This window comes from Phytophthora cinnamomi, assembly GCF_018691715.1.
Source record: "Phytophthora cinnamomi strain GKB4 chromosome Unknown Contig0, whole genome shotgun sequence".
NCBI lineage: Eukaryota > Oomycota > Peronosporomycetes > Peronosporales > Peronosporaceae > Phytophthora > Phytophthora cinnamomi.
Genome location: NW_027150933.1, coordinates 1,751,168 through 1,773,026, shown reverse-complemented (window position 1 = coordinate 1,773,026; position 21,859 = coordinate 1,751,168). Strand labels below are relative to the sequence as shown.

The 21,859-nt window shown below is 51.8% G+C and overlaps 2 protein-coding genes across 2 annotated transcripts; both read left to right on the top strand.

Moving 5' to 3' along the window:
* Positions 1-9,407: 9,407 nt before the first annotated feature.
* On the top strand, positions 9,408-9,887 carry IUM83_01984 (Nuclear pore complex protein Nup85; the record flags this gene model as incomplete). Its single annotated transcript, XM_067925879.1, has 2 exons — positions 9,408-9,518; positions 9,576-9,887. 2 exons carry the CDS (start codon positions 9,408-9,410, stop codon positions 9,885-9,887), a joined length of 423 nt encoding a protein of 140 aa, XP_067800829.1.
* Positions 9,888-10,157: 270 nt separating this feature from the next.
* On the top strand, positions 10,158-17,381 carry IUM83_01983 (Nuclear pore complex component (sc Nup85); the record flags this gene model as incomplete). Its single annotated transcript, XM_067925878.1, has 2 exons — positions 10,158-10,391; positions 16,866-17,381. 2 exons carry the CDS (start codon positions 10,158-10,160, stop codon positions 17,379-17,381), a joined length of 750 nt encoding a protein of 249 aa, XP_067800780.1.
* Positions 17,382-21,859: the final 4,478 nt, after the last annotated feature.

Below are 21,859 nucleotides of genomic sequence, written 5' to 3'. Positions count from 1 at the left end.
TGTATCCATGCTATACTACCCATACCAGAGGTCCGCCAATACAGTCTTATATTGAATTGGATTCACTGTTTGCCAGTAATAAAAACAACAATTTCAAGCTAAACAATAATAAAAATTGCCGCAATTTATATTGTATTGGTACAGAAATGATACAACTTATATCAATTTACAGAGCGATACCGCAGTTGAGATCGCAATTTTGAAGAGAGTAGGCTCAATCTATCGGTGCTAACTGGGAGTTGAACCTCGTCATCAACAGGTTCAGGGAACCCCAGGCGGCAGACAACTGTACTGATCTCGTCACTATCAAGATCAAACTCGGTTGATCGGCGATAGAGGTGTTGTTAGTGTTGCCAAATGTGCAGCTCAAACGGGGAATGTGCGGGCTGATCGCACGCACAGACGGAAATAGTTATCGTTCCGGAGACGCATGGCTGTGTGGATGCGCCACAAAATGAGAAGGATCTCACGAAGTTGGCGCCATTCGTGATGGACATCGCGGTCGGACGGGAAGATCAGCAGTTTCCACCCCAGGGAGCATCGACAATCTGGAGCTCATGGTTCTGCCACAACACCTGGCCGGGGTCACACTCGAAGTAGCAATGCGTAGCAGCCTCTATAGCCCGGCATCCAGGGCGCACACAGTGCTGCGCCAGCGGTGATACTACACTGGCCTATAGACTGGAGGAGGTTTATTGGCTAGACTTTTGGTAGTTGCCAGTGGGGGCACTTTTTACAAATTTATTGCCAATAATTGGATCAATTTTATATTGTATTAAGGTCGGTGAAGTCCAGTAATAAAAATAATATTGAAAAAACAGATTATTTATTGTATTGTACTATTTTTTTCAACTTCTGACCCGTACGCTTTCCTGGCCTGGAGACAAAAGGAGCCTTTTTAAGTAAGCTGCTGCAGAGACGATTGTTGCTTTACGCGAACTGAAGAAATAGCAACACTATCGAATAGGGCGCGGCAAGTCACACCCGGCAAGACAATCACCTCACTCGGGGTAATTCGGTAACTGGATGACTCCATCTCAAAAGTTATATCGTAAAGCATACGAGCATCCAAAATAATATGTATTAATACCGGAATAATATTAGAATTCCGGCCGGGTACTGAGTATTAGGAGGGAGGGGATCCATCACCAGCGTTTGGGGAAATATCACCAGCGATTTAGGGAACATCACCAGAGATTTGAGGATCATCACCAAGATTCCAGAGGGGTAAAATCACCAGCCGTTTAGGGTTTCGACACCAGCAGGAGGGGTTTTATCACCAGAGTTGTAGCGTATGTCACCAGCAAACACAATCAATATGTTTGGCAGTGTTCTTGGAAGTAACTACCAGGTAGGTACCATGCGAAGATGTACTCGAGGCACTCTTTAAAGCTCAGTTTTATGATAATAGTGATACGTGCATTAATAAGGCTGAAGTAGTGCCGTCGGGCCAAGCGATGCTAAAATCGACGCCGTTTTGTCTGTTCATATGTCTGGCGGAGTGTGAGCGGTTCTTGGGCCAAACAGGGTTGCTATTGCTATGGGAAACCAATCCCGTGGTATCTGGAGCAGGTTCGGTTGGGATCGACCGTATCGTAACGTCATAATTACCACCAGAGTTTATTGTAGGAGCAGAACGATGTGGAAATTGTGTTGATGCGTGAAAGGGGGGGGGGGGGGGGGGCTCGACGATCATGACAAGTTCTGAAGCGATTGCGGTAGGTGTAAACGTGAGAGGGAAACTGCTATGGTGGCTTGCACTGCCATATCGTAACGAATGTGCTTGCGGTGGCCTCACATACATGCTGGCAGGAAGGCCGTCTACGTTTGCCACTTCAGTAAAAAGTTGATTGACCCCGCTTTGTTTCCAATTGCACGGGAAGGGGATTTTTGGTGGGGCCCTTGAGCCACTAACCTGTTATGCGTCTCAAAATGTTGAGTAGCTCCATGTGAGCGTGGTGGAAGCGGTGGTCTGTATTTCGGACCGTCTACAGTGCTGAGCGCAGTGTCCGTGATCGATTGATGTACAATTCTCAGGGAACTGCTCGTATTCTGTGGCCTAGAGCCCGGTTTACGAGAGCCTTGCGTGGTGCCGCTACCACGTAGACGTTGCTTGCATACAATTGTTAGCTCTTGGTCTGGCATACCTGGACAGGGAAACTCGAGTTCATGGGTGCTGTGAATCATGTGGATACACATGGCAAATTTCGCGTTGAATCGGCTAGTACATGCCCGTGTGCTCCCGTCTAATATTCGTCTGTTCTCTAGTATATCCAGCCACTGCATAAGTCGAACATGAATGGATTTATATGGCTCATTTTTATGTCTTGCTTCCTCCACGTAAAAATCATCAGTTTCCAGACTTGCGGCATCGTCGTAAGGCGAGCGCAGGCGATATCGAACTTGTACAAGTTGGGCCGTGTAGTGGGTCTAACTTGACTCACTACTTTAGCTTACACGTGTGCCACGTGTATGAGGAAGCGTAAGTACGTAGTAATTACTTGGGTTAATTATATTTGAATCCACAAGTATAATATAAATCAAATAAAAACACCAAGTGAGAACTGTATTGTTTGTAAATTGATCTTCCTCCTAAATCAGCTAAACCTGTTTATCATCTATGAAAGGGGTTGGTAGGGGCTGGCTGTCAGAACTCCGCCAATATGCACGTCTCTAATTGGTAGAAAGATGCTGCTTTTTACCAATAGGATCTTTCGTATGTGTGGCCCACTCATTGTGGTGGCCCACTTCAATGTATCCATTGGTGTGCATTACACCAATGTGAGGAAGTATCTAAAACCTTTAACAGATATTTATCTGTTAAACCATAAGCGACAATTGTCATGCACAAGTGGCAGTTGTCACTTGTGACCGTTGTCATGCACAAGTGACAGTTGTCGCTTGTGACCGTTGTCATGCACAAGTGACTGTTGTCACTTGTGTGTGTAACCCCGTTACACCATCCCCCCGTTTAGCTTAGGCGTGTCGGTCTCGACACGTCAATTAATATTGACTGCTTGTCAATTGTTTGTGTTAGGGATTTCCGTGATCATCCGCAATGAGCACGACCAAGCTGAAGACCGCCATTGCAACAGAGGGTAAGCTCTCTGTTGCTGAGTACCATGCGCGGTAGGGCGAGGTGCGCCGCTACCACGGGAACATACAACACGGTGTCTGTGTACGATTCTTCGATGTCGTCCGCGTCTGTGCGTCGACAACTCTAAGCGAATTTCTGTTGCTTACCGTGATCGGGTAAGCAAGCGCCAAAGCACTTCGAGTCCTTCTCGAAGTGGCAAGTATTAGCAACTCCACGCTGTTGCGGTGGAGGCTGGTGTCCGTGCGCCGTGCGCACTGTCCGTCCAGGTGGCGGTGCATATTAGCAACCGCGACCACAACAGGTATACTATATGTATACCTGAGAGCTTCAATGATCTCCGTGCTAATTATCTAGCACGCGAGTCGTCAGGCGTTGTAGATTACTACAGCGCTCGCACTACCTTCTTGCTGGTAGTGCGTGTTGGGTTTCGTATTCCTTCACCATGTCCGGAACGTCTTCCATCAGGACGTTCCGTGGTTCCCACGTGTCGTGTTGGGGAGGGAAACCTCTCCAGCGAATGCGAAAACAATCCAGCCCTAGGATTGTTTTCCTATGATCAACAATTCGCTGGACGATCCAGCGAATTTCTCCGCGTGCGTCTCGCAGCGGTGGCGGAGGTGGTGGAAACACACCCCGATGGTCAACGCCGTGTTGACCTTCATCTCGTGTTGCTCCACGACCAAGTGACGGTCGTGGAGTACCTTCAGAGCGCGGCGGTTGCCGCTCTGTTCCTTCGTGTCCCGGCTGTGGCGGTCTCCCAGACCGCCTTGAACGTACCGGTCGGGCTGTAGGCCCGACTGTATTAACTGCTCTAGCGCGTAGTCGCGCTGGAGAGGATGGTTTCCCCTGCCGAGTCTGTCTCTTCGGGTCAGACGAGCCACTTGGCTCGTGCTGGAGGTATGGCTTTAACCGCCCGACATAGAATGTCTGGTGGAGCCGCATGCTAGACGGTATGTCTAGCGTGTATGCGTTACCGTGGCGTGCCATCACCGTGAGTGGCCCGATGAAGCGCGGAGCAAGTAAGCTTGCTCCGAAATCGGAAACTGCATGTTTAGGCAGGTTTTGAGTTGATAACAAAACCAATGAACTCACTTTGAATTCATTTGTGTTGCCCCTGCCAACATTATCGACGTTCAGCTTCTGTCTATCCACAGAAGTTGCAATCGTGTCCTGGACAAACCGAATTACGGCTTGTCTGTGATGGATGAAGTCAATCGCATCCGAGCTGAAGTCATTCCGCTCGCTCCAGTATTGGAACGAGTGAGCGTAGCTCTTCAAAATATCGACGAGCATGCGATTCACGCGCTCGGTTCGACCGTCCGTCTGTGGACGATCCGCAGTCGACATTGAAAGCTGGCTCCCAAGAAGTGTAAACACTTCTTGCGACAGGTGCGCTGTGAAGCGCGGGTCTCTGCCCGACATGATGTCGGACGGCATGCCATGGTGTTTGAACACCATGTCGACGAACAGACGGGCTGTCTGCTTCGCGGTCACCTCTGCCGGCACCGCAGCAAGATGTACCATCTTGCTGAAGCGGTCGACGAAGACCACAACACCGGTATTCCCTCCGCTGTCCGGGGGAAGACCAAAGATGAAGTCCAAAGACATGGACTTCCAACACTCCGACGGAGTCGGTAGTGATTGTAAAGGAGTCCGCGCGAATGGCGCAGGCTTTACGCGTTGACATACCTCGCAAGCACGGACGTACTGGCGCACCCACTTGTACTGGTGGTGCCAGTAGAAGTCACGCGTGAGAAGAACGTATGTCATCTCACGTCCGAGATGTCCCGCAGTCGGGGCATCATGATACTCGTATATGATCCTGAGTCGCAGGTCATGGTCATTTGGTACGGCAACGCGATCCGCGTTGTCGTCGACTGCATTGTAAAGCAGTAGTCCGTCGTGCACACGAAAGCTGTGTGCACGCGCTCGAAGGTGCTTGGGCAGCTTCTGACGGGACTTGTCAGAAGACGCTGGGCCATAGGCCAGCAAGAGCTTCGTGTCCGCGTCGTGCGCGTACGCGACCTTCACATCGTCTAACGGAGACGATGTGGGTTTGCTCGATTGCATGACGTCAATGGCATTGACGTCAGCAGCTTCTGCGTAGTCCGGCCGACGTGATAACGCGTCGGCCACTACATTCAATCTTCCGGGTTTGTATTCGACCCGGAAGTTGTACTCCGCAAAGAATGAGAGCCATTTCGCCATTCTTTGTAAAATGTGTGGTGACTTCACTGCGGTGCGCAGTGATGCATGGTCGGTGTAGACCACAAATGGTCTACTTCCAAGTGAAGTTGATACACTCGGAACTTTGCGAGTGCGTATTTCATGGCAAGGAGTTCCTTGTCATGCACCGGATAGTTGCGCTCAGCTGGCTTCAGCTGACGCGATTGGTAGTAGACGACACGATCACGGCCGTCGTGATCGTGCTGCATCAACGCGCATCCGATCGCGAAGTCGGATGCGTCACATACGACGTGAAATGGACGATCTTGGTCAGCCACTGCCAAGATAGGCGCCTTAGTCAAGCCCCGCTTGACTGCATCAAATGCCTTTTGGCAATCGGTTGTCCACTTCCACACAGTTTCTTTCTTAAGAAGCTGTGACAGCGGGCGGATCTTGCCCGCGTAATCCTCCACGTACTTGCACAAGTACGTGGTCAAGCCAAGGAACTGCCTCAGTTCCTTGCCAGTTGAAGGCGTTGGCCATTCATTAATCACTCTGACCTTTTCCGGGTCAGGGCGAACGCCATTCTTTCCGACGAGACACCCGAGGACGGGTATCTCGCTCACCCCGAAGATACACTTCTTCAGGTTCGCGTAGAGCTTATGTTTTCGCATAAGCTCAGTAGCTTCCGGAGATGCACCGTGTGCATCTCAATCTCGGTCTTCCCGTCCACAGCCCGGCTGTGGATGAACACATCGTCGAGGTAGCTCGGTGCGAAGTCGCGCACCGAGCGCAACAAGTGCGTCACGCACCTGCTGAAAGTCGCAGGGGCGTTCTTAAGCCCCTGTGGCATTACTAGCCATTCCCAGAGCATGCCGCTTCGCGTGCTCACTGCAGTGAGAGGGATATCCCTCTCACGCATTAGGATTTGGTAGAATCCATCTCGCAAGTCGAGAGCACTGTAAACGGTGCTCCCGGCCATCGAATCGATGATAACATCTTTTCGCGGTATCGGCGTCTGCGCCGGTACCGTCGCATCGTTCAGCTTGTTATACGCATGACCGATGCGTCATCCGTCCTGTGGCTTTTTGACACAGAACGTCGGAGCACTGTGCGGGGACTTTGGTTCCCGCACTTGTCCAGCATTGCGACGACTTTCAAAGAAGTCGTCGATTGCTTTTACTTGCTCTCGCGGCAGTGGCCACTGCCGCGTGACACAGTACTTCGTGCCCGGCACGAGACCAATCTCGTGCTGTATACCCTTATCCTGCGGAAGCTCCGCAGGAATCTCTTCCGGGAGTACGTCGTTGTACTCCCTCAACAATTGGTAATAGGGACTCGACATAAACGAGTCCCAGTCTTGTTCCTCGAAGCGCACTCGCTTCGTCTTTGCACCGAGAGTGTCTTCACGCTCAGTGGTACTTCCCATGAAGAGCTCCCTCAGCTCTTCGCTCTCGCCCTTCGTTCTTTCGCTGTCCGAAAGAACGCAGACCTGCTCGATGCGTCCATCGTGCAAGTCGCGTGCGAAGCGCTTCCAGATCATGACTGGAAGCGAAGTCAACTCCGACGCCGTCGTCGGAGGATTAGCGAGTTACATTTCACGATACTGGAATCCAGTATCGGTGCGCGTCAAGACGTTCAGCGTCTCAACGCCTGGCGTCATCGCCTCTGTCTGCCCGGCAGACAGTTCTTGTAGCGTCTCGGTACCGGACCGAGACTTGCGCAGCGTTCTTCCCCATGCGCCATCTTCTTGTTGTGCGCAGCCCAGCTCCGCACGGTGGTTCTTCTGGTCCAGTCCCGGCTATGGACAGTTGTTCGCCGGCGAACCTTGTCCGCGGGCGCGCGGTGTAAAGCCCGGTTTGACCGCATGTTCCTTTGTGCAGCCGGGCTGCACGGAAAGGTGTTCCTTCGCCGGCAGACCCTGTCTGCGGGCGCGAGATATCAAGCCCGGCTTGATCGCATGGCGCTTCGCCGTGCAGCCCGGCTGCACGACAGCATACAAATTGGGTCAGTGCGGTACGTTTGCAACCGTCCGCACTGTTTGCAGCGTCAACTCCCGGAGTTGATACGCCTTTGTCACCTCGACGCCATTCATTGACGGAGCCCCTCATGACCGAGGGTGCATCGTCGTCGACCTGACCTCTTCGGGTCAGGGACTGTCCCTTACACGCTTGAACGTGGGTGTTGGTTCCCGGAACCAACACATCTTTTTCTTCCGACGTCGGCAGCATTGCCGACGCGGGTTTCACTTGTGCGCGCCCTCGCGCACTCCTTGGGCACTCCGGGACAGTGGCATAAAGCGCTGTCTCGACTGGTAAGCCGCGCGCACCTGCTGGTGCGTGCGCTGCGGTAACAGGGCCATTGTTCTCCGTTCTGCAGTCGCGACCGAAGCGCACGCCCGTGCGTTTCTTCCAGTCTATTACCGGATCATGCCGTGTAAGCCACGGCATGCCCATTACTACGTCGAACTTATCGTCCAGGTCCAGGACGATGAAGCGTTCGACAAACACTCGTTGTTTGTACGAGAAGCGCACGTTCACGATGCGCTTCTCGGTCTTCACGATGGCACCTGTTGCCAGTCGTACCTCCAGAAGACTTCGAGGTACATTTACCTCCTCGAAGTCAAGTCTCGACAGGCTTCGTAGTCGAACAAAGTTGTTCGACGCGCCTGAATCTACCAAAGCTCGAAGAGAGTCACTCGCTCTCTTCGAGTAAACCTTCAAGATGACTAGGTTCGGCCTGTCATCTTGTTTCTTGCAGTGAGAGCTAATCTCACTGGGGTTGCAGTCCTGAGTGTCGCGTGCCCGATGTCGACACGCGCGACTGCATTACCAGTAGGGCGCCCCGCGCTTACTGGATGTTCGCGGTTTTTGTTGGTCCGCGGCGATGCCTAGCATCGCCACGACGGCCACCTCCAGGGGGCATGGGAGCTGTACACTCCCGTGCAAAGTGACCGATCCTTCCGCAACGGAAGCATCGCACGTTGCCTCCGTGCTGCTGGTAACCAGCAGTTGTTGCGTTCGAGAGGTCGATTGGTTCCGGACCTCCCGGCCTCGCTACCGGGCGCGGTTGCGGCCTCGGCACATTTGTATGGCGTTTAGCCTGCCGCAGGCTAAACCCTTCTTGCATGGCAAGGGCTATTGCAGCTTCGAGAGTACTCGGGTACTCTCGGAAGATATAGGTCTTCACGGGCCCATATCTAAGTCCTTTCATGAACGTGATGACCTTGGTCGCCTCGTCAATCGGGTTAGTCACGATATTTGATACCAAATATCGTGCGCGCTGCGCGTAAGCATGGACGTCATGCTTACCCTGCTGAAGGTCGAGGAACTCCGACCTCGACCGGAACTCGTTTTGCGAGGGCTCAAACGCTTGTTTGGGCTCCTCTTTGAACACTGCGTACGTGCTGAAGCACGTAGGATCGGAGAGTCGGCGCCCATACGCCCAACCCCTTGCGCGTCCGCCAAGGCAGGACATGGCGAACGCGACCTTCGACAGCGGGTCGACGATGCGTCGAGCCGCTATGGCTGTGTCGAGCTCGACAAGCCATCGGAGGAGAGGCTCGCCCTCTCTTCCCACGTAATTGCTTACGCTCAACTTTAATGGTTGAGCACGCGGTGTCGTCCCTGACGACGCCGTCACTGAGGAAGCAGCATCACGCTGCTCCTTCATGATGAACCCCAGAGCAACACCATGTTGTTCCGTCGGCGATAGCGTACGCAGCATCGTAGCTATCGCCGCTTCTCCAATGACTGTTGACAGTAGGGATGGTTTTGGACGACTTCTAAACAGTCCAAAATGCTTCCAGAAAATGTCCGAAATTCCGTTCAAAATCCAAATTTGTCCAAATTATCAAATAGCATATTCTCAACAAGAGGTCCGAGTTTTGACACTGGTGAGGCGCACAGCATTCATATTGTCCGTCATGTACTTTAGCAAAAGAGGGGAGAGGACGCACTAAAGCATAGTCGAGACCTGCGCTCCTGCCAACGTTACAACAACGAGAACGACGAATACGGCGGCGTGATGGGGAACCGAGTTGACCGAGGCGATCAAGTACTTGGCCAAGCTGCTCGCGCAGATCTTGTCGCTCGAGAGCAAGGTACCCCCCCAGCCATAGCTCGTACACGTGCACACGCAGCCGCTGGGCAAGGTGGCCGTGGTGCACTCCAGCCGCGAGTACCGCGATGTGCTCAAGACTTGTGGGCTCGCGTTGCAAGACCTCCTGAAAGGTACCTCCGATGCTATGAAATCTGTACGAGTTGGTGCTGCTGCGCGTCGTTGCGCGTGGGGACGACCGCCCGCTGGTTAGCGACCTGGTGCTGTGGCAGCAGGAGCACTACTGCAGCGCGCTACTGGAGTGGATACAGGAGGAGAGCGAGCGGTTGACAAAGTAGCCCGAGCCCAAGCAGACCCGGCCTTCTGGGCAATGATCCAGAGTCTCGTGATGGCTGGTAGTGGCCCGAGCGCTGCGACGGTGCTGGAGACCCACTCAAGCTACAAGTCGCTGTTCTCGTGCGACGCCAGTTCGCTCACAGGCATGTCCGTGAATGTGGCGTTCCACGTTGTGCAGAAGCTGCTGCTGTCCATGCTTCGACACGCAGGAGCGGACGGTGCGGAGTGAAAGACCTGGATTGACTAGTGCCAGTACTTGCTCAGCACGGATTTATACATCAAGCCGAAACAATGCTACTAAAGCTGCGGGAGATATTGGCAGTCAAGCAGGAGGCGTTGAAGAGCCACGCGACAAATTGATATGAGTTCATGATGTCGCGGCTGTCCCTGGACGAGTCCAAGACTTTCGCGCACCGAGTTTCCTGTGCCCAACCGCTTCCGCGCCTACCACCTCGAGGAGGAAAAGATACGCAAATTCGACTGCATTATCCTGGTCATCATGCCGTACGACATCAAGAGTACGATGCAGGACATCACTACGCAAGGCTTTTCGGGGACGGCCGCGCACCTTACAGACCTGCTGGGAAAGGGCAACGCCATCGCGGCCGACGAATTGGTATCGCTGGCTGGTCGCATCTTGCGAGAACGTTTTCTACTGCAGTACGCCATGGATATTGGCGCGAACAGCGGTATGTGGCAGTTCCGTGTGCGGTACTACGAGTACCACCCCCAAGTTTGCTACCCGATGCGTGTTGACGGACGAGCCTCTGTAAACGGATTACAAAATGGAGCAACTTCTTGCATTGTGCCATGGGAAATGGCTGCTGATTCAAACTCATCGGTACATTACACTTCAGAGAGCGCAGTAGTGCACGACCAAGAAGCAATACGCGTCTAATTTTCAATGAATGCTGCGTGGAAACCACCTCGATGACTTTGATGCATTTTGCGACGTAGTTATGCAAGAATGCAGCGACACAAACTCCCTCACTGTGTTGCACAACGCAGTGCGGTTTATGCTTAGTCGCCAATTGCCTTTTCGATCCGCTCTAGTCTGACTGGTTTCAGACCTTGTGGGTTGCAGGCCTGAATCGCTTTGATGAGAAGACTGACGTCGCGAGAATATGGTCAAGCAGATACAAGACAATTTGCGTCATATTGCTTGATGAAATTTTATGATTCTGTATCTACACTCTCGGGACATGACTGGTGGCGTGCAAGGTCTAGTTCATCCTTCTGGAGCGCGCCGTAGTTGATGTAGACAAAAGCCAGCATGTCGACCTTTTCCACAGACAGTCGGTTTCTTCTCTTTGAGTGAATGTGGTCAAAGATACTCCACGCTCTCTCGCTTGCTGCTGAAGAAGTCGGTATCGCAAATACAATGTCAGCTAGCTTCTTCAGAAGAGGATATTTTCTCTGGCTTTGTGCACCCCAGTAGTCTCGCGGGCTGGATTCCGCATATTTTACTCGTAGAGCTTCGCCACCACTCCGTTTCAAGCTTTTGAAACTGAGAATTTCAGCGGGTAACGCAGCAACACTCGTGGAGGATATCAATCCGAATCGTTCGGCCAGCATACACACTTGATCGTCTACTTGCTCGTCGTCAGAACCCACGAAATCGTCGATGTTCATCGACGGATCCAGCAAGAATGCTACTGCCATTGCGTTTGTGTGGACGTATCTCCACCGTTTCTGAATCTTCTCGCGAAAAAGACCTTGAAGATGATCAAGACTAACCGGGGTGAGATTTGTGTTGGCAACATCGGCTTGTGAGGCCTCACCAATTGCTACTCCGTTGTCCGCAGGGGGACACACGTCGCTGAGCGCCCCAATGCCAGTTAGAGTTTGCTGTTGTGCAGAATCATACTCCTCGTAGTCGCTTTCGTCTGATTCATTCTCCGACTCGGATGAATCTGGCTCCTGTTCGGGGGACGCCACACCGTACACGGTGTGATATCGCAACCACCTAAACCATCGATAGATCCCTGACACAAACCCATTGTCAGCCTCCAGAGCACAAAGCGCCTCGATTATGGGATCAAATAGTCGAACTATAGTTCTTAGGCTGTTCCAGAAGACATCGTCACGAACCAACGCAATCACATAGAGAAGTTTATTCCGGTTTGACGCAGTTCCAGGATATCGGTCCATGAACCGCTCATAATCGGGATTCAAGAAAAGTTTCTCCAGCGTCTCTCGGCTATTCAACACATTGCGAAGACAAGCATGCGCCGAATACCACCGCGTTGGGACTGGCAAAACCAGATTTCTGGCGTTGGAACCCGCGTCTCGTAAGCCTTGCTGTAGCGGCTTGAACTCGTCATAAAGTGCCAAATGATCCCGTACAAAGCGAGTGAGAGCCACGGCTTTTGATAAAACAGCTTTAACGACAGGAAACTTGCTGATGTCTTGCATCAATAAATTCAAAACATGGGCCGAGCATCCACCACTGATTACATTTGGGCGCCTACTCTGAACTTGGTTCGTCGCGGTTCGTATGTTCTTTGCATTATCAGTGACAACTCCAACCACTTGGGCTGTGGTCTCGTGCTCCACTTCTCCAATTACTTTGTCAATTTCTCCCGCAAGATAGCGCGCGGTATGTCTTTTTGACCTTGTCGACCATGACGACCAATAGAGCGAAGGCAACCCGGGTGCAACTACCATGAAATTAATAATGCTTGAACCGTTTGTATCCGTCCATCCATCAGTAACGAGTGACACGTATGTGTGAGAATTTATCATCTGGATGACCTTCAAACGAATCTCATCCCTCACTCGTTTTAACAGCACCATACTGAGCTTGTACCTCGACGGTATTTTGACAGAGGGAGCCACCAAAGCAATAAAGTCTCGAATACTTGAGCTTCCACAAGAATGAAAGGCAGTGCGCAGACAAAAAACACTCGAGCTAGTGCCAGATCAAAAGCATCTTGATCAATATCATGTAATGCAGGCTCCACATTTGGTTCTTTCGTCGTCGCTGGTACTGGAACCGATACAGGTCGTAGTGAAGTTTGAATAGCTATAGGGACGCTAGGGCACTGGTTAGGCTTCACCAAGTAGTTCAACAAGTTCCCACTAGGTTTACCATTTTTCTTGAGCGTACCGCAGTAGATGCAACGCCTGTGTTTTTTGCCGTTTTCGCGTTCAATGGTGTAGTGCTTTCAAATCATGTCACGCGGTCGCCCGGTCTTCAACGGTGAAGGCCTAGATCGCCTAGACGATGCTGGAGTACACGGAGTACGGGGAGTACGGGGTGGTCGTGTTGGAGTTGACAATATTTTTGTACGAGGAGTTCGGGGTGACCGCACGGGGGTTGCTGACCTGGATGATCGAGCCGGAGTCGATTGACGGGGCGACGCTACAGGAGCTGGTGGTGTGAGCGCGTACGCTGAAGTATGTGAGCCTTGCTGAGGTGAGAACATCACCCTGTGCGCGACTGCCGGGGATGTCAAGACGTTCCTTGACGAACTTGGCTCTAGATTTTCTCTTCGATAAGGGCTGTAGCGATTAGATCTCCGTAAGACGGAGCCAGGGGGCGATCGCAACGCCCTTCTTGATGGGAAGAATCCAGCAGATCATGAGGAGGAGGCACCGGCGATAAGTTCGCTGGCAAGTCGGCTGCACTTCGTTGTGATGTCGCCATGGTGAAGCTCTTTTCGCACTGCTAGACGTTTATGGGTTCGCGGTAGCTTCCAAAGATCCTGGCACATTGACTTTTGGACTTTTGGACACTTCAAAACGGTTTAAAACGTTTTGGGACATTTAAAACGTTCTTTACTCTTCCAATCCAAAACCATCTCTAGTTGACACTCGTTGGAGGGCTTTCCACTCTGGGTCAGACAGGTGGGGGCAGTCAGCGCGTGCAACATGCGTTGCAGGCGTGTTGGAGCTCTCCATGGGCACCTCCGTGCTCATGTGGTTCTCGGCTCCGCGTTCGTACGCCGCGTACGAACGTCAAGCAGTCGGTCGTTGGACGGACTACTAAGTGCTACCAGGTGTAGTGGGTCTAACTTGACTCACTACTTTAGCTTACACGTTGCGCAACGTGTATGAGGAAGCGTAAGTACTTCGTAATTACTTAGGTTAATTATATTTGAATACACAAATGTAAGTTAAGTAAGATAGGATTCCAAGTGACTTAGATTAGGTAAAATGAGAACTGTATTGTTTGTAAATTAATATTCCTCTAAAATCTGCTAAAACTGTTTATCATCTATGAAAGGGTTGACAGCGGCTGGCTGTCAGGGCCCCGCCAATATGCACGTCTCTAATTGGTAGAAAGATGCTGCTTTTTACCAATAGGATCTTTCGTATGTGTGGCCCACTCATTGTGGTGGTCCACCTCAATGTATCCATTGGTGTGTCTTACACCAATGTGAGGAAGTATCCAAAACCTTTAACAGATAACCTATCTGTCAAATTCACAAGTGGCTTGCAGCCACTTGTATGTGTAACCCCGTTACAGGTCCCATCCTAAAGTATATCAATCTCAGGTCCTAATTCTATCCTGATCTACCAATGAGAATTTACTAATCCAAACGTAGCTTGATCCAAATTTGCGAGTCACGTCCCATAATCAAAGGTTCGGCTCGAAAACTTGATTCTTGAACATATCAAGGATTTTAAGCCAATGAGGTCGCACGGAAGTCCATGTTTATGCATCCCATAATCATGATTATTCTTGATATTGACCAGTCTTTTTACGCTGTACAGCGTAAACAGAAAGGTAATCATTAGCAATTGACGTGGGAGTCATCTGCCATCTCATTGGCAGACGGACGTCCACGTCACAATTGACAACCTACGTGCACGCGGGAGATATCGGGATCTACAAGTCGTTCAAGGACAAACTGTCGGCCGTCATTGACAGCTGGAAGAAGTCTGATGCTGTGCTCTACACTCGCGGAGGAAATCCAAAGCCGCCATCGATTGAGACCGTGGCGAACTGGGTGAACGTCGCTTGGCGCGATGTTACAGCTGACGTCGTGGAGCGCTCGGTGGCAGCAGCTGGGTTTTCTCCAAGATTTGGAGATTGACATGTGGCGAGACACAACGTTTACGGCGAGCTCTTTTGCTCAAAGTAGAAGGAGGGCATTGGAGAAAATGTTAACGACGTGAGCGACAACAGAGGTGCTCTTAGTGAGGACTGTTTCAATGAGTTTACGATTTGGGACAGCGAAGAGTCTGTGTTGGACTAGAATTAGTGTACCGATCCAATTTGAGTATCTTTTGGGAACTGAAGGTATAATACAGGAATTTTGTACCGTATACAAATTGGCATTATCCGTTATATACTACACTAGTATATTTAATATAATTGTTAAAACAATTGAGTAATACTTGCGAAACATTATAATTGTTCAATTCTGTATGAAGGATCCAAGCCGCCAGTCTAAATTTTGACAGGTAGCGGATGGTGCTGACGTCTGATACCGTTCTGAGGCAGCGCTGGGGCTTTCGGACGCCGTGGAGCAAGGCACTGGAGTGCTGCGTCCACTACGGGTGGGCTGAACGGGAGGAGGTGGTCTAGGACGCGCCCAAGCGGCGGCTGGAGGTGGAGCTGCCCACGCGCAACGAGGTGCACCGCCACTAATGGGAGGAGCCGCGACCTCTCTATTCCGATGAAAAGGCCTTCCAAAAAGGATATCAAAAACTACAGGAAGCCTTGGCTTTATTGTCCGCCTTGGTGCACGTGGGCCAGGAATGATGGAGGTATCTCCTGAATGTGGACTGCTATACGGTGATCAACATCGATGGGCAAGAGGTCTACGAAGAAGAGATCTCCGCGCGTTTCCTCTTATTCCTGATCGAAGACAACATAAAGAGGACTGCCGCGCCATGATTGCCAGGCGATGTTTAGGGTCAGGATAAAACACGGATTATTTGGTTAATGTTACTTGGATGTTGTGCTAACAGGTGACGCTTGAAGTTGGATGTGGGAGTGTTCAATTAGGCATTTGAATTTTGCTTTTTTAAAAGTAAAAAAACAGGTTAAAACTTCGATGGAGCTTCAAACACTGGTGACACTTTGAAATCCCGCTGACTCCTGGAAAAGGAACATTTTCCACTGCTCCTGCAAAGGCGAATATGTTGGACAACACGTCTCGATTGATCATGCATGCACATAGCGCATGTTTCACCTTCTTGTTCGGTTCCACCGGCGATATAATACTTAATAACGCAAGCTTGCTCTTCTTCGGAAGCGGTCGATGCTGCCAGTGAGCAGGCATGGGGTCGTGCTTCTTGGATTCGTCGCGGTATAGATATCCTCGCTGCGATACGACCACCTCAAGATATTCCAAGTTCGAACTCATTGCTAGCATGCGCAACACAGTGATCTCATCGTAGCATTGAGTCTCAATACCGGCTCACTATATGGACGCGCACCCGCCCAACGCGTTTGACAAGCGAAATTTCAGTATCACCCAAGGCATCCATTAGCGGTCCAACGTCGTCCCAGTTGCAGTTCATCGACGGGGGCTGCTGCTTGTCTGCACAAAATTTGGTAAAGTCCAGTCGGACCATCACAAAATATCCGCAGAGCAACAATTCCTCCAAGTTGGGCAGCTCCGAGCAATGAGATCGTTGTCCATTCCTTGTCCTGGCTTATCCGGTGTCAACGACCTTGACGTCGCTGCGACAGCGTCCATGAAGAGGCCAGTTGAATCGAAAGATTGAAGCTTGTCAAACGCGAGTTTCAGTGTATTCACGCCACCTGAGCCAACAAGACTCTCATAAATGCCCCTTGGAGCACCATGTTAGCGCGACGTACATGATAGTGACCATACCCAGGTACAAGAACATCCGCCCACTCACTCGTTCCATCCTTACTAAAAGTGCGAAATGATAGTGTAGACGTTGGAAACATCCGGCCGCATGAGACCGTGAAAGTTGGTGGTTTTGACTGTCAGACCGCCATCGAATTGGTGCTTCGCTTTCGGTTTGACGTCGCGTTCACAAATTCAACGGCGGGGGCGATTAAGTAGCGCTTATTCCGGGTGACAGGACGGTAGAATGGCTGAAAACACTTCAACGTCAGCATCCTAATCGAGTCGAGATTGCAGCGCCGAGTGTGGTCGAGCCCTGTCCGAGAACAAGGAGTACGCTATCCACTCCCACCACTTCCTGCTATTTTGCAAGTAAACTGGGTTATCGGATACACGGATGATGAGTTGGCTTGCAGTCTGCTTAACGCATACAGTTCTGCGGGGTGCACCAACGCGAACACCCCAGCCGAGCGTACACCAAGGCATTGAAGCAAATCGCGGCGGTAGCGGAGAACCTCAAGCCTGGAAGCACTGGAATCGACATTGAGATCCCAGTTCAAGTCGGATTTCGAGTCATGGATTTCATGTCCTACGGGGTCCTGAGCAACGTTCTGGAGCCGCTGGAGGACGTTCGGGCTGCTGAATTGGCCATCCGAGAGGAATGGGAGATGTACGAGCACAATCCCAAGAAGAAGAAGAAGGTGGAGCCCGGTAACTTCAGGTGCACTTCTGTGCTGGGACCGATGATCGCGGATTTCCACGACACGCCGATTTCCGTGGAGGTAGTCAAGAAGATGCAAGCGATGGTGCAACACAATGCCCGCTTCTCGCAGATTAATCTGTGGACGCACGTAGGTCGTGAGCTGGATGTAGTGGAGGAAATCTCCAGCCTGTCCAGGCTAGCAGCTTCAGCACCAACGGGTCGCAGTCAATTACGGCAAACGTGGTGACTGCGACAACAAATCGTGTGCACACGAAAAGCAAGCTGAGCATAACGTAAAAGTGATGACCAGCCAGAAATCCAATTCTCATAACGACAAACTTGATGACTAGCTAGCGATAACCTAGATTACAGTAGCTGCGGCTTCACTAGCCACAGTACTAGGAGTACCTCGTGTCCCATTCACTTTGCTATTTGCCTTTGGCAATACACTACGGCTAAACTTCCGGGAGCCTCGCCGTCTCCCCCAGCGTGCCTTCGGTTTCCCTTCAGACACTACAAAGAGTTCTTTAGCAGTACCTGCTGTACCAAGACCAACATGACCAAGCCTAGGGCGCAATGCCCGAACCCACCTGACAACGATGCAGAGCGCTCGTCGGCCCCCTTCTTCACTCCCATTCTGCCACCGAGAATCACCAGCACGTCGCACTCTGCCTTGCTGAGGTGGCGGAAGGAACGTCGCGAGTACGAGGACACTATTAGCAACCATGCGAAGGGTGAGACGGACAACCTGATCGTCCCGATCAAAAGTAACTTCGACGAAGGACTGCTCAGGCAGTGGTGTCGTTTGCGGTGGAAAATGTACATGTCGGACGTCACTGTTGACATCATCCCCACCGAGGTGGACAAGACCATCTCAACTGCGAAAAATAATAGTGTTCCGGACATTGACCATTTGGCACGACAACGCGGTCCCCGTTGTCGTGGAAATTGCCGAACACCTCCGCATCGATCAAAGTGAAAGTGACGTGCATGAGAGAGTCATTCAATATTTCAAGCTGTGCCATGATATTATCGACGATCATGGGTGGCGCATTTTCTTCACTGGTGACGACGGTAGAAAACAATTGTGCTCTACCTCGATCAAGTCGCTCGAACCGAAGGCACTTAGGGAGGAAGTTGATCGGATTGCACGTTTTCAAACGCGCAAAGCGCGCGAGGACGAGGTAATTCTACTCGCGCCGTGGGCGACACCCTGGAAGTGCCGCTGTGGGCAAGACGTTCTACACGACTTGATTCTCGAAAAAGTCCTCGACCTCGAAAAGGCCTATCAAAGCCAACGACGCGCCAAGCGCGATCTGGATCGCGGGGACCGTGGCGCCGAGCGCCTTGCTATGCGTGCCGGCAGTAAACAGCCGGTCAACAAGCAGAAGTTGGTAAGATAAGCCAGCGGTTCTGGCCCACAGCCATCCACAAAAAGTCCCGTGGACCGATCAAAAACTCCGCCAGCACCATGCCCACACTGTGGCGATCTCCATTGGCTGTCCGAATGTACCAAAGCTACGGATAGTGAGAAAGCCGACATACGCAGGGAGTTGCGGTCTCAGGGTGGTGACCACGGCAAACGCGAGGTTGCTCGCCTCGATCGTCTCCGGGAGTGCATCCCGTCGGCCGAGAAGACTGTCACTTTGAACGACGTTATGAAACTACCCTACTGTGCGGACACTGGTGCAGACCGGACTGCCATTAGCCATAGGCACGTCGACGAGCTCATATTCCGCGACTCCGCGATTAAACTGACCCGGCTTAGCGCACCATAGCTAATCGTTGGGATAGCCGATCACGAGAATGCTTGCAGCACATCGGTGAAACTTCGAGTACTGTTGAACTCCGCTACTGGGCCAGTAGCGATCCATGAGCCCATTGAATGTCTCGTTATTGACGATGACGAGCCCGGATTCATTCTGCGTCAAGACCTGCTCACACAATTGGGTATTGACGTCGACCGACAGTTATAACAGCTCGCGGAGCGCGAGACTGACGGTGATGCGGGTGTGATGGATGACGATGACGGTGTACCTGTCTCTGACTCCCCTCCAACAGACGATGACCTTCGCGAAGCCGTTGAGCGCCTTGCGCAAATGGCGCTCCAACACGGATTTCCGCCGCATTTGGAGGAGTGCCTTCGCGATATTGCGACCAAACACGACATCTGGCGTACCGAACTGGGCAATGATCCTCCGGCCCGCGTTAAACTGCTCAAAATTCGTCTCAAAGACGGGGTCAATGCTGTGAAAAGAAAGCCACGCAGGTATCCACCTGCTGTGCGAGCATTTCTACGCGAGTTTAACCAGAATCAGGTTGAACTCGGCTGGGTTTGTGAAAATCCGAGAAGTCGCTGGGCCAGCCCAGTGTTACCGGTTCGGAAGCCAGGTACCAGTAACGATGAGTATCACCAAACCTGCGACTACCGACTTGTCAACGGTCTAATCGAAGCATCGATTAGTTCCATGCCTCACATGAGTGCGTTACTAGAGCACACAAAGGACAAGAAGCATTACGAGCTGTTCAATCTCCTCCAAGGATTTGGGCAGCTTTCTCTAGATGAGCTTAGTCAAGAGTTGATGTCATACAGTAAGCTACCTCTGTCTTGCCAGCTACCACCTCTACCTTGCCCCAATCTCGCACCTCCAGTGGTGAGGCCTTCGGTGGCTAACGACGACAGCCCGGCTACTTATGCAACGTGCAATATATACTGACAGGCAGAACTTCGCTATCGCCGAAAATTGTCCCAGGTATTGCTTGCACGTGCGCTCGACCCTTTGCTTCTCCTTTAAGCCCAGAGAGGCTATAGCTGGTTGGAGCTGTCACTATGTAGATCGTGCCACGTGCGCGCACAGCTTTCGTGTTCTCCCTTCCGACGGTCTTCTACCGAGGGACCTGTCGACGAATGTCACCAGTAGTACGGCGACTACGGCTTGCTTCGGCTTCAGCTGCTTCCGCACGACTTCGTTCGACAGTGGCTTCTTCACTAGCGCTCCTCTAGTTGACTCAAGTAGATGCTCGCTCAGGAACTCAAGTATATTTCTTCGTTCACTTGCTGCTGCCTGTACCGGCAGGTACGATGCTTTGGTTGGCGCTTGCTTCGCAGCGCACGCTCTTCCGCGTCTTCGGCTTGCCACCGACTCCGCAGATCTTAGACTGAGCCGTCTTCTGGGTTCGCTATCCTTGGTCCTGGCTGAGCGTACCTTTTGGGGCGGGCGATCTTCGGCAGCGACGTTTGCCAACACGCCTCAGCCACACAATTGTCAACCATACAGACGATGTCATGGCGGTCTGCACTCGCCGTCACCTTGCTCACCCCTTCTGGTATCTTCGCGCTCGCTGGTGCTGCAATCTTTCCTCGCCGTCGCCTGCCGTCCTTGATCCGTTACGCCACTATGCTGCTGTATCCTACGGTCATCGTCGTCAAACACCACATTAAACACCACATCAAACATCACCTGTTATCCGCTGTCCATTGTTGACGGTGTCCTTCACAAATCAGCGTCACCCTAAAAACCACTCTGCTAATCTCTCCCCCTAGCTCCATCATCGTCCCCGATGATGTTTCCTTTCGGTGGTCGGACGTTATTCACCCCCTCTGTGCTATTGGCTGCTTCGGGAAGCTTCGGCTACTGTTGGTTCGCCTCGCCTTCGTGGCACATACGTCCTTCCCGCCAAAGTTGCTCGTATTCCTGTTGGTTAATCCAGACACATTCAGGTTTTCCGCTGCTTAGCCGACTACCAAGCCACTTCGAACTCCAATACGTAATGTCCGGAACGTGTACGGTAACGACGGCGTCGACACTAGCAGACTCGTTCATCGGGTCGGATTCGCATTCGCCTGGGGTTGACGCTGCCAACCTGTCCACGCCTCGCAGTCCTCCACCAGCGAAAACGTAGATATGCTCGTCTTCAGGCTGCGTGAAAGTTTCTTGTTCGCCTGTTCTCGTTGGTTGCTGGGTGGATATGGATACGGGCCTTGTGTCGAGGGTGCAGCGCTGCTTCTCTCGTCTTGTGCGCCTTCGCCTGGTATTTGTGCTGGGGTATGTACCTCAAGTACTCTGCCACTGGCTCGGGGCCCTTCAGGATCGACTGGTTCACCGATACTGTGATTGTGTATGTCTACCCGAGGGTACGGTGTTTGTCGCAACTGCGATCTCGTGCGTCTGGCGATGCTGCCACTGGGAACGTCGTATTGAGGCCTGTCACTGAACGACTCAGCAGCATTTCCTCGCGATGGGATTCGTCGTTTCTTTGACCGTGATCTGGCAGTACTACCGGTATCACCATCATAATTTGCGGTTCCGCTCTCTTGATGCTTTGGACGTTTGTTTATTTCCGCCGGCGTGACGACAACTGATTCTGACCGATGGGAGTCTACTGCGACTGGGGCACGGAAGGGCGGCTCGGCTGTGAGTACGCTTGGTTGGATATTAGTTAGCGATTGGCTTCGCACCTGGTCTTGCTGGTTGTCTGTTAAATCTTCGCCAAGGTCGTCATATTCTGGTTCGACTGGTTCTTCGCCTTGCCCGGGGTCAAGTTCAATAAGGTCTCCAGCTGCGTTGGCTTCCTCACGCAGGTCGAGCGCGATGTCGTTGGCCATTTTGTCCAACAAATTGGTGTTATAGAAATACGGTAATAAGAACGAGCAATACGTGACTAGTGCGGCTCCTGACTCTAGCATTGTTATTTTGTAGTTGTCACAACCAGCCGGTTCTATCA